Raw genomic sequence first — 14738 nt, forward strand, 5'->3', positions numbered from 1 at the left:
CAGTCGAAATGCTAGATGCCTGGCCAGACAAATAATATTCAAAGCTTGAAAAAGTTCAACTCTCTTAAGGATTAAGCAGGGATGAGTGAGAAAAAGGAAAGTTAAAGACACTTAGCTGAAGTTACATAGTAAGAGAAAAAACATACAAACAAACAACAATATTCCAAAGGAAAAAATCTGAAGTACTCTCTTAAGTTCAGCAATTTCCAATTTTTCCATAATTAGTTTTAACTAGTTCTGGCTGCAGCCCGCTAACAAGTTTCCTTTTGTTTTCCGCCTTGATCTCTCACCGCCAAGGTTCCCCTTTTCCCAGCCTTTCCTTACTTCCCATTACTACCGCTCTTCACACAGAGTTCAGTCTGACCAACCTGCATCTGCCCGTAGACTAGGTGGTCTTCCATTGCCAACCCCTCCACCCTCACTCATTGTTTGGGCATATTTAGGAACAGTGTTTCCATTTATGCAGGAACATTCATCTAGGCACTTCACTGATTAACTTTTCTGAGAGCTGAATTCTAACTACCAGCCACCCATCGTCCTAAATACCAAGGGGTGGTAGAGACTCAGATGAATATCTTCCAGCAGCATTGCCTAAAGGAACACCCAAAATCCTACATGAACAGTTCAATTTTCAGCAATGTTAAACAGCTGAATTCTAAATGAAGGCAGCAAGTGCCATGGGAATTTAAATGCCTCACAAACCTGACCACACCACTATATACATATAAACATGGATGTTAATGCTTTACATTAAGCAAAAATACAAGCTGCTACTTGGCTCATTCCCTGCAAAGCAATCTCTTGATTTTATATTGCTTTATGATCTGGCCATGAGGAAAGCCTTACAAACTCATCACATGCAATCAGTTCAGCAACCAGCCATAATTTACAGTATACATACTTCTCCCATGAGTTTGAAAGTAATAGCCCAGCACCAAAAGGCTTTTATCACCAGCAAAGAGACTTCAGCTAAAGCCCACCATAATAGCTGTCCACTGTCATATGTCAGAGACTTTGACATGGTGACTTTTCCAAACCGTAAGGTATCTTCCAGGTGCCACCAACACAGCACATCAGCAGGAAGCAGAAAAACCCCTGGCTAATTAATACAACTTTGCAGTAGGTTAACATCTCCTTCAAAACTATTTCAAGGAGACATTAGGTGGACAAAGTGTCTTCCTGCACCTAAATTTGTGCAGAAAGAATATTTTCAGCAGTCGTCTTAACACCAGCTTTTCTTTGCAGTACACTCCTACTATGACCTAAAGCAGCCAGTATGCCACCATGTATCACTAAGGGTAGAAGAAAAACATAAAACCAACAAAGAACCCCCACAATTTCCCATAGTATCTATAGGAGCTATGTAAATGAAGAATCTGACTGATTATAACAATTCAGTTTTACTCTCATTAATTTTTCTTCTATTTTAGGCCAGCTATAATCAAAAAATCAGTCATTCTGGATAGATGGGTTTATTTCAGTCCTTTTATACTAAATCATTGGCTCCTGAATTCTGGTCACAAGGCTTCATCACTCTTGCTGCCATTCACCTCTTCTTCACAACAGTTCCAACTTGTGCTCTTCCTCTCCGCTGACGACCTCCTCTCCCTTCCCACCAGCAGCCCCCCCAAACCAGTAAGCCTGTATGACTCCATCCAAACCCAAGGAGTAGTCTCAGCACCACATTCCCAGTTCTGGCACGGCACAGGAAACCGGCATTAGCCATGCCCAGAGCCAGCAAAGCTTACCAGCTCACATGCAAGGCAACTGGGAACCAATGCTAATTGGCACTGGCACACAAACTGTCTCCAGACCAGAAATAGATCCACCAAACTTCCACCATCTGTTTCCCTGTGCCCAGCAGATCTTGATCCAAGTTCTTTAAACCTTGTTTCCTTGCAGGTGGTTCCCTTCCCTCTCTGTCTCGGCAAAGCTTCCAGCAACCCAGGGTCAGAAAATATTCCAGATGTCAAAATTGCAGTGTGGCAAATGTTTTCCATTCAGAAATAAATCTCAACCAACAATTTTAAGCTGAACAGCTCACAAAAATATCCAGTTAACACTCACTACCCCAGTAGGTTAACAGATTCTGGGACTGAATTGTACTCTGTTACCTAGCAGTTACAGGAACAAATACTACTCCAAGTATTTCAGTGGCTGGCTGAGAACAGACTGAGCAGATAAAGCAGCAGGCACTCAGTGAGAGCCAGCCCCTGCACAACTACGCACATATGCATCAGAGAAACACGTGTTCTGAGGAGCCTGAACAGGTACTTCACCCAAATCTTCTTTTTGCCAACTGCTCCAGCAACAGTTATGACTGAAATGTATCAAACCAAATATGTGTACCAGCAGACAGACATTTTAAAACACTAAAACAAGAATCCTCCATTTCCAGTAAGTAAATGGTTTCAGGTTATCAAATCCAGTGCTCTACACAGAGAGTGCCTTCCTGAGGGAAAGATCAGTTGTTCTACTTCCCTCCTTTGGGCCACAACATCTCAAAGCTTCAGAAGTGTGTCATCTGCTGAGTGACTCAGCAGTCCCCTTGCTGATGAGGACATTTAGCAGGGAGCAGCAGGCATGCCCATAAACAGGTAGTCACTAGGAGCGGTGAGCTACTCTGCATCTACATCCCTCATTACTGGACAAAGCTTCCAAGGAAGCCAAACTGACCAAGGCAGCAGGGTTTTGTTATTCTTCCCAAAACACAAAAGTTAAAAAGCACATTAAAAACTCAGCAACACAATATCAAGGTATAAATTCCCAAAGACAGCAAGACAGTAGAATGATCATTGTCCTCATTCTTACTGTATTCTCCACATGCACTTATATATGCATGCATGTAAATATTGATAACAGTCATCCACTGTCTCAGCCATTAAACACAAAGCTTAACATCAGGGCATGCAGTGGCGGCCATTTCATGGTAACACGTAAGCTGAAGTTTTTGTGTTTGCCTGTCTCATGATGACATTTAGATAACTTAACTATTCAAAATTGGTCTGTTCTATTGAATTTGGTTAAGTGACATCATATGTACGTTTCTTGCATTATCACAAACTAAAGCTTCTGAGGTCTATTCAGTAGTCAGAACAGATTAATTTTTAACCTGTGGAAATTTTGAAAACCATTTCTACTGCAAGTAGAGAACGCACAGACAGTCTCTCACCAGTGGGACTGTCCACTCACAATGGAAAATATAGAGACTTGAACTTGGGACTCGATGTGAATAGTCTTGTATTTCTTTTGGTCAAAGTGAATTTAAAGTAGTTCTGGACGCATGAAACTGATTTCTTAAAAGTCGAACAGTGAAACAACACCTAGTTTCAAACCAACCATCACAGCTTTCAGCAGTTTCACAAAACTGCTAGAAAACTGTTCTGTCAACTCGAGGAATTAGTAATGAATTCTGAACATAGCACTTCATGTCTTCAGCACGGTCGTACGACTTGTCACCTGCATGTGAAAAGCCTGGAAGGTGAGCAGCATAACCATGGGTGGAAATGGTTACCCAAGGAACACTTAGACATCAACACAAAAGGTGCACACAGACTCATTAGCCACAAAGCACAGACAAGCCAGCAGATGAAACTAAAAATCACTCTCCTAGCATAAGCTGAGCGCAGCTTCAAGGTCTTACCCCTGCTAGGCATCAACAGGCGCTTCTTCATGTTGCCTGATAGAGCACAAGTGAACAGAAAAGAGAAAAACATCACATCAGCAACCTGAACAGCAGCAGTTTAAAATGTTCTTAATGTTAAAACACAAACAATAAGGTATCAAATTTTTGTAATTATATTTCAGATAAGCCACATAGAAAGTTGAAATCAAAGGTAAAAAATGAGAAAGATTCTCCATATCTCCCTCCCTGCTCAGAGTCACCATTAAACCAACTGTTCCTTTCCCCTGTTAAGGAGAGCTACCCTCCATGTTCTCACTCCCGATAAGACCATTTGAACAGACCCTTTTATCCTCATCTGAAAAAAAGACTGCACTTTCTCTTCCCTGACACTCTCAGGCAAGAGCAACTCTTCAGAACAGAGCCCTGGAGTCTATGCCAGGAACATCCTGCATCTAACTCCCACTTCAAACACCTTCCCCATGCCTTTTATTCTTGAGGAGATGAAGTCCAAACTCCATTGCACAGAGGTGCTCAGTGACAGAGCCAGCAAAAGCAAATGCTCTGGTTCTGTACAAGGCAGGAGGAGGTTTATGTCACACCAGATCTGGCATGTCTGCTTCCCTCAGCTAAGCAGCAGCCTGCCTTTCTTGATGGCATGCAGCCTCTGGCAGCTTTACTGAAAGCCAGGTGATCCACACGTTACAAAGCCACCTGGGAACTGCACTGCTACTACTTACAGGTTAAAAAGCTGTAAACCTCAAAAGAAAAAGGCAACATCACTGAAAAAAGCTATTAAGGTTTTCTTCATACTACTCATTTAAAAATTGAAGGGAAGTTTCTCCTTCATTATCCCATTTGCAAGGTTGGACAAGCTAGGCAGAGCTCCACTAGCACAGTAGGTTTACATGCGTGCACCACCCAGGCTGTACACATCACGTGTCTCACCCAGAAGGAGAAATGGGACGAGTGACTTTTAAAAAAGGAAAAAAATAACCTGCCTCAAGAATAAGAAACTTGGAATTTATATGAAGGACTACAGTTTTAAATAATCTCCTTGTATACCAAAAGGACAGAAGAAAAAGCATATATAGACAATATACATTCTGCAGAAAAATATTTACCATCCATTCCATTGTGTTGTTCATAACTTCTTTTTCCCAGGATAGTTGGGGACCCATTATTAATGACAGGCGTAAACTTAGCAGGAGTCAGATTGTTAAGAGAACTGGACAAGCTCTTTGCAGGATCTGGTTTCGGAGGACACGGATGAGACTCTGTTGTAAAACAGAAAGGTGGGGTGGTTTTAATTAGTGAAGATACTGGAATTATAAATCTGAAAACAACCTGCAAACTTCCAAGGTGACCAAGTATATACCCCTTATATACAAACTATCTCACTCAGACTGGAGATTGCTATTGATATAAAGCATTTTAAGTATATTTAGGAATTCACCTCTACTGAAGATGTTAACACCAATGTCATAATATTATCCTAAAATAAGAGCTGATAAAGAAAAGCATTTTGAATCTATTTCCAAAACACTGTTCTCCAACAATTTGGGATCATTTTGGGGGTGGTCTATATTAAAAGCCATCTTTGGGCAGTCAGGCAACACCCCTAAACTCTGGGGAAATTACAACCTTGCAAGTTTTGCAAGGTTTGTAAAAAAATACAATTTCTAAACTGACCAAACAAATTGAGGATTCAAACCACCACCATAAAGAACACACAGTCTGAATTCAAAGTTGTGGCCAAGGCAGAGATCAAGCACATGCTGTTCGACGGAAAAGATTTTGAGAAAGTTACAAGCAACAGCAAACGGGAGCTTCAACCGAGTTCGTCTCTCGCAGCCCCAACAGCTGAATAACATATAACTTAAAGCACACTGAGCACAACACCTCCAAGAATATGTTCTCGCCAGTCCTTCAGCCTCCCTCTATTTCTTTCACTCCCTTCTCCCAGCTCAACAGTCAAATGGAGACCCTGACACAGCACTAATGAAGTCTTAAAATCTATTGCTACATTCTGTACAACTATTTTAAGCAAGATTTTATCCAACAGCAAAACTTCTCCCTTTATTGGCTTTCTTTCATTGCACTATAGGTATCCAAAGGTTTCTCAGTTTGTGTAGCTCATCAGTATACAGCAGAAATATAACACTCAACAGAGAAGCAGCAAATATTTAATAAGCCTTGAGCCTTACAATATTTCACCAACAAAAATGTTCAAAGAGACATAAAATCAACTCCAGTGGTTCTTATCAGAGTAAAAAGGTAATCAATTTCCTTGTTAATCTGGAAGCCTTCAAAGTACCACTGTCCAAGCGACCTTTCTGTGGTTAGACTCACGTTAGACTGCTGTAACAACCTGAGACATGTCTTCAGGGTATCTCCAGCAACAATAGGGAAAATTATTTTGCATCCATTTGTAGTCAGAGCTGGCATGTCACGTACCATCACTTTAGATGCTTCCAGCACCTAAAACTTACACCAAGGTCCCAGACGGAGCTACCCAGCATGCCCCCACAGATCAGCTGATGAGGCAGAAAACAAAACAAAACAAACCCCACAACAAACAAACAAACTAACAAAAACCACCCCCCACCCCCCCCAAACCAAGAAGAAAGTAAAGAATGGAAGTATTGTCCCCTTGTCTAGCTCCAGCACAGAACAGCCAGCAGCTGATTCACAAGCTGTGGGACACAGTGCTATCCTAAACCCAAGAGGATTCTTGGAGGACCCGACTGCAGGAACTGTCTCCAGACAGCCCAAAAATTGGAACAGTAGACTGACCAGTTATGTTTATGCCTCCATTAGCAGATGGTAACTTATCCCCACATACATCAGAAGCCACAGCAAACACATTCTGCCCTTCACTTGAAATTTCTGATACAGCTCCATGAGCCCAGAGTGGACTGCTGAGCCACTAGGTCTGTCAAATTAAGTAGTAAAAAGGACAAGTTCATGGGGAGGTTTTCACGGCTTTTTTTAATCCAGAAACAGCATCTAAATCCAGTACCAAATGGGAAAAGAAATGGTTAGCAGAATTAGCTAGTAGGGTTTTTTGTTTGGTTGGGGTTTTTTGTGTTTGGTGTTGTTTGGTTTTAATACCTAAATACCGGAGTACTGCTTCTAAAGGCTTTCGAACCACTTGCTTTAATAGCAATGGGTTTTCTGATGCCTCAGGTAAACGTGCTGTGCCTGTAAAAGAAAGAAAAATAATTAGAGGGTAAAGACATTTAGATATAGCAAAACTAAGTGAATAACTGAAGTGTCCTGAAAGAGCTTTCCAATTAAAAGAAATTTTACAGGTTGCAAGCATGTCTTGGCAACAGGACACAAATGCAGGAGAATGCTAAATGTAATAGCAAACATGAATATTTTAGAACAAACAACTCATGAATTTTCAAAGTTATTTGTCTAGCCTACAATCAGTTAGAATGCTCTGCAAGTATAGCTAGATTTGGGAAACCAGTAGCTACATGCAAAAGACCATCTCAAGAAGTTGCAACTCAAACTTTATAGGAAAGGAATCTCAAAGGGTTCCTTTGCAAGTAGGTCCCAGAGCAGGTCCCATCTGCATCACCACTCACATTCTGCTTTGATTGCTGCGCTGTTAATAGGCAGATAGGGATGTCTTGCAGCATGCCAAGGGCGCAAGATATCTCGACATAAACGTCTGGCAATTCTTGTCAGTTTTGTTGTATGGAGATAGAAAGCTTGTCGTGTCTTCATAGCAAACTTGGGACTCCCGCTGTTTCGTACTGGCACACCATGAGGACTCTAAAAAGAAAGAAAAATAAATATGGTTTCTAAAAAATTATTATTAGAAAGTATGGTTTTAAAGAAGAAAAATAATACCATATAAAAATCACTTTCAACTACTGATTCACAGGCCTAAGAACAGAAACAGTATTACAGATGAAAATATTTTCAGCCCAGCTATTCCCCATTTCCCAAATCTTACCCATCAATATTTGGAATTTTAATCCAAAATGTCAAAGGATAAAACAAAGGTAAACATTTTGTTTTCACAGAGAAGTATTTATTTCTGTGCTGTTCCAAGTTTTAAAGGAGGCATCCAAAAGGCAGACCTGAAGAAGTTACCTGATGCTATCACATGATTTAGTGCTTATAGAGTCAATAAAGACTCCCCACCTTTGGGTGCTTATAGTTCCTCCAGATATACAATGCAAACTCCTCATAACAAATCATTTGTAAGAGGGAGAGGAAAATCAGAAAGCAGCTGTATGGCTAAAATATACATTACAAACTCATTTCCCAAAGTAAACTTACAGTATGCAAAAGAATGTTTTTGTCTCAAAGTTGCAAGAATTTGTTTTAATTCTTACTCGGAACTCAATGAATGCATTTACAGAGTTGTCAAATATTCACTGCATGTAATAAAGAATACTACTGAAAGACATTTATTGACTATAGAGCCAAAGCAGTATCTTCTTCATTAAAAGCAACTAAGTCAACCAATAAAATAATGCAAGTTTGGGGAGAACAAGGCTTTCCCCTCTCTAACTATTTACATACTTTTTAATTAGCAAAAAAGAGGTATAAGGCTGATAAAACCTGGCAGTTATCTCAGCAATTAGGTAGCTTCAGAGGGCAAACAGACACCTGGAAAGGACAGAGGTTAAATGAAAGAAACAGAATAGAAAGGGTATGATAGCAAGGACTAGGAGAGAGGAAAGAAATAGTAATCTAAGACCAAAGTTTAACGTGCACTATCCTTCTGTCCATGTGATGCAGCTACTTTTTCCAATCAGCTCAATGTATGATGCTTCCAGATCAAACTTCCGCAAAATTCAGAAAAATTCTGAGAATTTTGGGTTTTAAATAAAAGGGGAAAAATTAAACAGAAGAAGCTTATACAATGCTTACTCAAACCTATCCAAAAGGAAGAAGGATTAATTAAAAAAAAAAAAAGATAACATAGAAAAACACGATAAGGGATCTCTAAAAAGCCACTAGCTATTTGGGGTATCTAATTCTGAATGTGCCTTGGGAAAGGGAACAGGTTTCAGGAAATAATGAATTCCTTTATGGAATAAAAAGTCCTCTTCCCCCTACAGCAAAAATCATGGAAACTGAATACCAGAAACACTGGCTAGCATTTCAGTTTTTTCCACCTTAAGTTAACCTATGCATTTGATGGCTAGGTTGCTAAACAAATGATGTTTTTTTCTCTCAGGGCAGTACTTGACAACATATTACTTATAGCCAAAGTTAACGTGCCAACTTTTTCAAGACATGAAATACCAAACCCAAGGACAACAATGGAGACTGAAGGCATTCTTTTTGTTGTTAAATATTTAAGAACAGTGAAGAACTAGTGAGATATCATGGCACCTAGCTTTCCAGACAAGAGCACTGAGCAGTCTGCTTTGCAGATACCTACCAAATTATTGCGGTTTGGTCCTGGTCTCTCCCCATCTAACCGTGTTGGCATTTTCAAGCCACCGTATTTCTTCCAGTACGTCCAACAGGATGCACAGAGGCGACACTGCATGTTAGGGGGACCCCAAGAATACCACTGGTAAGACTGTGTGGCTAGAGATAACAAAGGTGGAAATTATATATATCCTTTAACAGGATCACTTTTCAGAGCTTATTCGCTTTAAAACCATCACAAAACAAAACCCACAAAGACAGTGCAAAGCTCAAACAGACCTTAAAAAACTGATGATGCTTCACTGTCATCACCACTGTTAACCATACTTGTGATTTCAGCAGAATTAATTACACATATAAACCCCTTTTAAAACATGAACAGAAAAAAACAACTAGTAGGATGGGAAAATTTCCTGCCAATGAAACTGAAAGCTCTCATTTTGCAAGAGTGGTAGACAACAATTTCTGCAGAGCATGGGAGAGAGGGAAGATTGTCTTCAAGAACTCCCCATACATTAATTTTATGACTAAAGAATGTACGAAATCTGTGACTTGACTTCTTGTACAGTCCTACATTCCAGTATCTCTAAAGGCTCCCCATAAAGAAGCATAATCATTAGAACTCAGTATATTAATATCAGGCAGCAAGCCAATACAATGATATCACATATTTTGAAATCTACTAAAAAATTATGAAAAAATTGTCAAATTCACACCTTAGTGATTTAAGTCTTTACTCAATAGCTACCTCCAATTATGTAAGACATTTACTAACTCCCCCTTTAATACTTCATAATTCTATTTACAAATGTTAACACCAATAACTAAAAAAAAAAGAAAAAAAAAAGAAAAAAAAAAAAAGCTTTGCTTAAATGCTGCTATGTCAAATTCTGTCCCCCCACCCTTCCAAAGCCTTGTCTCACACCCCCCACCACAACACAGCTTTGACTCTCCTGTTTGCAACACAGCACTCACACTCTCTATGCACAACTGCCATATTGGCATGTCACTTACTATAACAGCTTTCACAGGCCCGTCCTGCTCCCGTGTTCTGTGCCTGCACTCCAGTACCATTTACCACTCCTGGTTTGACATTATTTACATTGATCTGGTTGGGGTTTGGCTTGTTACTTAAAACACAAAGCAAAGAGGAGGACAAACATTAATTGAGGCATGCAATTTCCTACTTGACTTTCAAAAGTATGGCCCAAAACATTTGAAGATTTAAATTTCATTTATCGTGTGGCTTCCAGAACAAGCTGTACTTACCAGCAATCTGACTTCCATGAACACCCTCTCTCCAGTAATATTTAAGTAACACCAATAATAAAAATAACTATAATAATAGTTAGATGTCATTTTCAAGAGTCCAAAACCATTTAAGAACAATAAACCAGTGAGGCCAGGTAGGTATCTTACTATCCCAGACATTCTAATCTAGGTGACAAAAAGATCTTACCTACAGATCTCTCTCAGTCCTCAACATGAGGGATATTTTACTTAAATCTCCAAAAAGAAGGCTGGGGGACAGCGCAGGAGAGGTAGGTAGAGAAAGGGCAAACCCTGCCTTATTCAGGGAAATATAACCCTAGACTGCAGTCACAAATATTTCCATGTTGTCTTACTGCAAAGGTTTGCATCATGTAGCCACAATTTGAACAAGCATACCCAACACACACATTGAACAAAATCTTCGGACATAGCATATACACAGAGATTTTCATGAATATGAGCCTTCTGGCGAGTCTTAAACTATGGTCTGTGCTTCTAACAGAAAGCATTTAGGTTTCTACTAAATGGAAGAAGTCTGAAAGCCTAATATCCATACAGCAAGAAATGCATTGATGGCTGTCACTAATACATTCTAATATAACAACATTTGAATCACCTCAGCTCATCCCTATACTCTCTTTAAAATGTTGACTCAGGGGGGAAAAAAAAAAAGTTACTGGCAGGAGCTGAGAACGGAAGGGCAAACAAAACCTTGGCATAGAGAGCAGTATGGAATAGTACAAAATCTCCGCAGAGGAAGAGGTGTCTGAGGGGGAAAATGAGGCATTCAAAAAATTCTTGGCATGGGAGGGAACACGAAGGACAGGGAATCAATATTGCAGGGACAGGACTTCTGGGGAATGGAGGAAGATGGTAGAAGTCACACAAGAAGTTTCAGACAAGAATACACAAGGAGCTTATAAAACACACAAGGACTCCCAGGTGCTGTTAGAAGCTCAGCTTATAGGAGCAACAAAAAGCAGGCAGCCTTCGGTGCCAACTTTGGAACATAAGCCCAAATTGTAGTGCTGATTACATTTCCCTCATATTCTCTTACCTGAAGATCAAAGGGAGTGGGCACATTGCTTTTACTTCCAACTAATAAACCCATGATTTGGAATCCACTCATTCAAGAAGAAGTATCTTTAAATGGCTTTCTGAAAACACATTTTCTTACACATCAGTTGCACACTGACACAGGAATCACAGTGTTTTCAGTGACCCAGAATACTTAGTACTTTTCACCCTGGCTAGTGCTGCAAAAACAGCACTGTGGGAATATGGCCAAATTAATTTCTTTCTAATGGGACATCAATATTAAGTTTCATGTTCTCAGCAATGACCCCTGAAAGCAAAGGAGTTCCAAGTGACTGGATTCTGAAGACAACTGTCCCTCCCAGCTCCAGAACAAACCCAAACGCCACTGGAAAGCTTACACTGCCCTAGAAGCCAGAAGGTCATCCTTCTCCTCATCTGAAAATGTCCGATCAGGCACTGAGATAGAGAGCTCAGTGCAGCTCCATTTCTATACAAGTAAAATAAATTCTGCTGTGAATGACCCGCAAGAACCACATACATGTTGCATAAGGAGGTAAGAGAGTATTTGCCCAGTCCAGGAAAAACTTCTGACAGCATTCTGATGGTGCTCCTTGCTGTAAAGTTTAGGGCCTTTCTGCAGAAGAGAAAGCTTAGGAGGCTAACTGGCACAGAAACACTGCAAATAGTTTGTTCCTTCAGTACACTGAGCAGCCCATACAAAGCCCGAAAGAAGCAGAGAAGAGAAAAAAAACCATAAAGGCATTTAGATTAACAAGCTTGATTAGGTTTTCATCTCCTTTTGCTTATTAATTTGCCCAGCTCTTACAAAGATTAAAGTGTTTCGGGGTGCTTATTAGAGTGGCACAAAGTTCTGACACCACAGATGGCAGGAGATCTGCAGACACATTTAACAAAGGGAAAGTTGAAAGAGGGTACATTCACACTACCCAGCATTTTGCTCTGGGATGTCACTATAGTAACCTGCTGCAAAAGAACTTTTGCCAGTGAGTCACTAGCAAACTCCAAGTGCAAACATTACCAAGATGCTGCAAAACAAACAGTTGTCACAGATGCACACTGTTACAAGCAGCGTTGCTCAACAGACAGAGCAAAAAGACTGAAGTAAAGAAAACTAAGGTCTTACGGTTCAACATCAGGCACATCGGTTCCCTTCTATACATTGATTTATCCTCTGAAAAAGGTGGTAGTCTAAAATCCATCAGTAAAGCACACAAAAAGGTTTTGGGTTTTTTTGAGCAGCATACCAGGAAAACCTGATGTGTCTGGTTGTAAACAGTAAGTTGAGAACAAGACTGCATGCATTGGCATGCACATCCAAAGCACTAAGATCCTGTGCAGAAAAGAGGGTGATGGCCTGACTCCGGTTGTCCTCTCTACAACCTTTATCAAACTTGTATTTCAAACACAAGTGAAAGGGATGCATGGGTGAAAGCTGATCACCAAATCACACTGATCACCAGGAGTAACATGCTGTAGCGGGGGCAATAACTTCACTTCAGGATTTTGGAACACTGCAATTAATGTAGCTGCAACAAGCACCAGAAAGCGTCCTACTCCAAAGGTAAGGTCAAGTTTCACAGTGGCAGTAACAATAAGATTTAGGCAGCTAATGTTTTCATCATATGAGAAGCAAAAAGCTCTTAATTGTTGATATGTTAATTAAACTTGTTTGATATTACCAAAGCCTGCTACAGCTATTAACAAGAGAATTAGATGAATAACTGGATGAATCATTAAGCAATTAATGAAGCTGAAGTGAAAGATGCAAATAAGGTAGCGAGAATATTGATGGTGCAGTAAACTATCATTTCCAGTTCTTACATCAAGAATGGAAATCTTTTAAATGGGTTTCAACTGCAGTGGAGCAGTCAGTTATGCTAGAACAGGGATCACGAAGTGCAGATTTCTGGGCTGTATTCTGCAGGAGATCAGTCTCAGCTGAAGAGATTAAGGTGATAAAGCACATGCAGAAAGGACGTACTGGAAGCCAGCCATCATGGACCAAGGCCCCTGCCCAAAAAAACCCCAACCTGAATATAATCCTGAGCCAAGCAGAACACTGAAATCCATTGACTATATGACAGGCTAGCACTTGACCCATAGCACAGTGATAAAATTTTAGTTGTTAAAAATAACTATAAACTTAAAACCATCAGTGAATGTTTCCTGTTATTGAAAAAAACATGATTGTGCCAGATGCAACAGAACAATTAAGAAATAAAGCCTCAGAAATAAAAACAATTTTAAACCCTTTGTAAGGAACATTTGTGCCATCTACCTCTAGGAATCTAATTCAAGTGTCTGGATTCCTTATCCAGACAACAGAGAAGTGAGCTCTCATCACAACTCTCCAGGCTACTGTAAATACCCACTTCTAAGAACAGGTCTAATGACTGCTAAACAATGCTTTTTGAAAATGAGAAGCTTTCTCCAACAAAATGTTGAAGATTGCCATTTTAACTAGCACAGCTACAAAAGAAGGAACAGTGTTACACCTTTAAGTTTTCCATGCTGCAATGTACCTCTGCACAATTGATCAGGGAAGGAAAAAAAGTCTTGTTCCTCAGGCAGAGGACAACCAAGAAACAGACAAAGGAATTATCTTCAGCTTGTTAAGCAGTCGCCCCTTGTAGTCATTCAAAGCTTTGACCTATTCCTCCAGTTTCCCTATTCACTTAAAAAAAGAGGCAGGGTAGGGAGAATATTATTGCCCTACTTTACAAATGTTTGCGAGGCAGCATTTGCAGCTTGTAAAAGCACTTTGAAATTCTCAGATAAAATACTGTAAGTAGAATGTATTAATTTACATTTACAGATGTACATTTAAAATTTACATTTTACATCAATACATTTTGGAGACTGGGGATTGTATAGAGCACTTCATTCTTCCCTTTCTGTTCTTAGCCCTTCTGGTATCACTTAGATCAAAGCAAAAGAGAGAAAAGCCACACAAAATTGTATGTCCCAGCCTTCATGATTTGCAGATGTCCTAATCCCAAAAAGCACCAGCTACACAACCAGATCGTCATCACAAAGAAGCAAGTAACTAGCACATATGATGCCCATAAGATCAGTAAAACCAGAATATGACTTCCACAACAGCTTGAAGAATATGTTTGGGTACACACCAGAAGAAGAAAGAGACTGTGAGACTACATCTGCAACAAGAAAGGTCTCCGAGCCCTGCATTCAGGCTGGCGGATGACAGGATGAAGTGTGTGCGAACATGGAATCTGTGTGCACTCAGGCTTCTGCTGCTGCTTTATTTAACACTACTCCCACTGACGGAGAAATTGCTACAGAAAACAACGAAAACTGAACGCAGAACTCAACTGATTTTGTACTTTTTCCTTTCACCAGGAAAGCATATTAGTGCTTT

General features: G+C 40.0%; 1 protein-coding gene across 8 annotated transcripts in view; it reads right to left on the bottom strand.

Annotated features, from left to right (window-relative positions):
* The window catches only part of MTA1 (metastasis associated 1), an 86635-nt gene that overhangs the window by 17098 nt on the left and 54799 nt on the right, over positions 1 to 14738 (bottom strand). For 7 of the 8 annotated variants that reach the window (XM_075038386.1, XM_075038387.1, XM_075038382.1 and 4 more), the window contains 6 exons: positions 10043 to 10158; positions 9036 to 9187; positions 7219 to 7408; positions 6737 to 6826; positions 4747 to 4899; positions 3644 to 3679 (listed from right to left, as the gene is read on the bottom strand). In XM_075038386.1, coding sequence (XP_074894487.1) covers positions 3644 to 3679; positions 4747 to 4899; positions 6737 to 6826; positions 7219 to 7408; positions 9036 to 9187; positions 10043 to 10158 — 737 coding nt within the window. Of the gene's footprint in view, positions 1 to 3643; positions 3680 to 4746; positions 4900 to 6736; positions 6827 to 7218; positions 7409 to 9035; positions 9188 to 10042; positions 10159 to 14738 lie in introns of those variants that run through there. The other variant, XR_012651967.1, reaches the window with a different exon arrangement.

Source organism: Buteo buteo, chromosome 10 (genome assembly GCF_964188355.1).
Source record: "Buteo buteo chromosome 10, bButBut1.hap1.1, whole genome shotgun sequence".
NCBI lineage: Eukaryota > Metazoa > Chordata > Aves > Accipitriformes > Accipitridae > Buteo > Buteo buteo.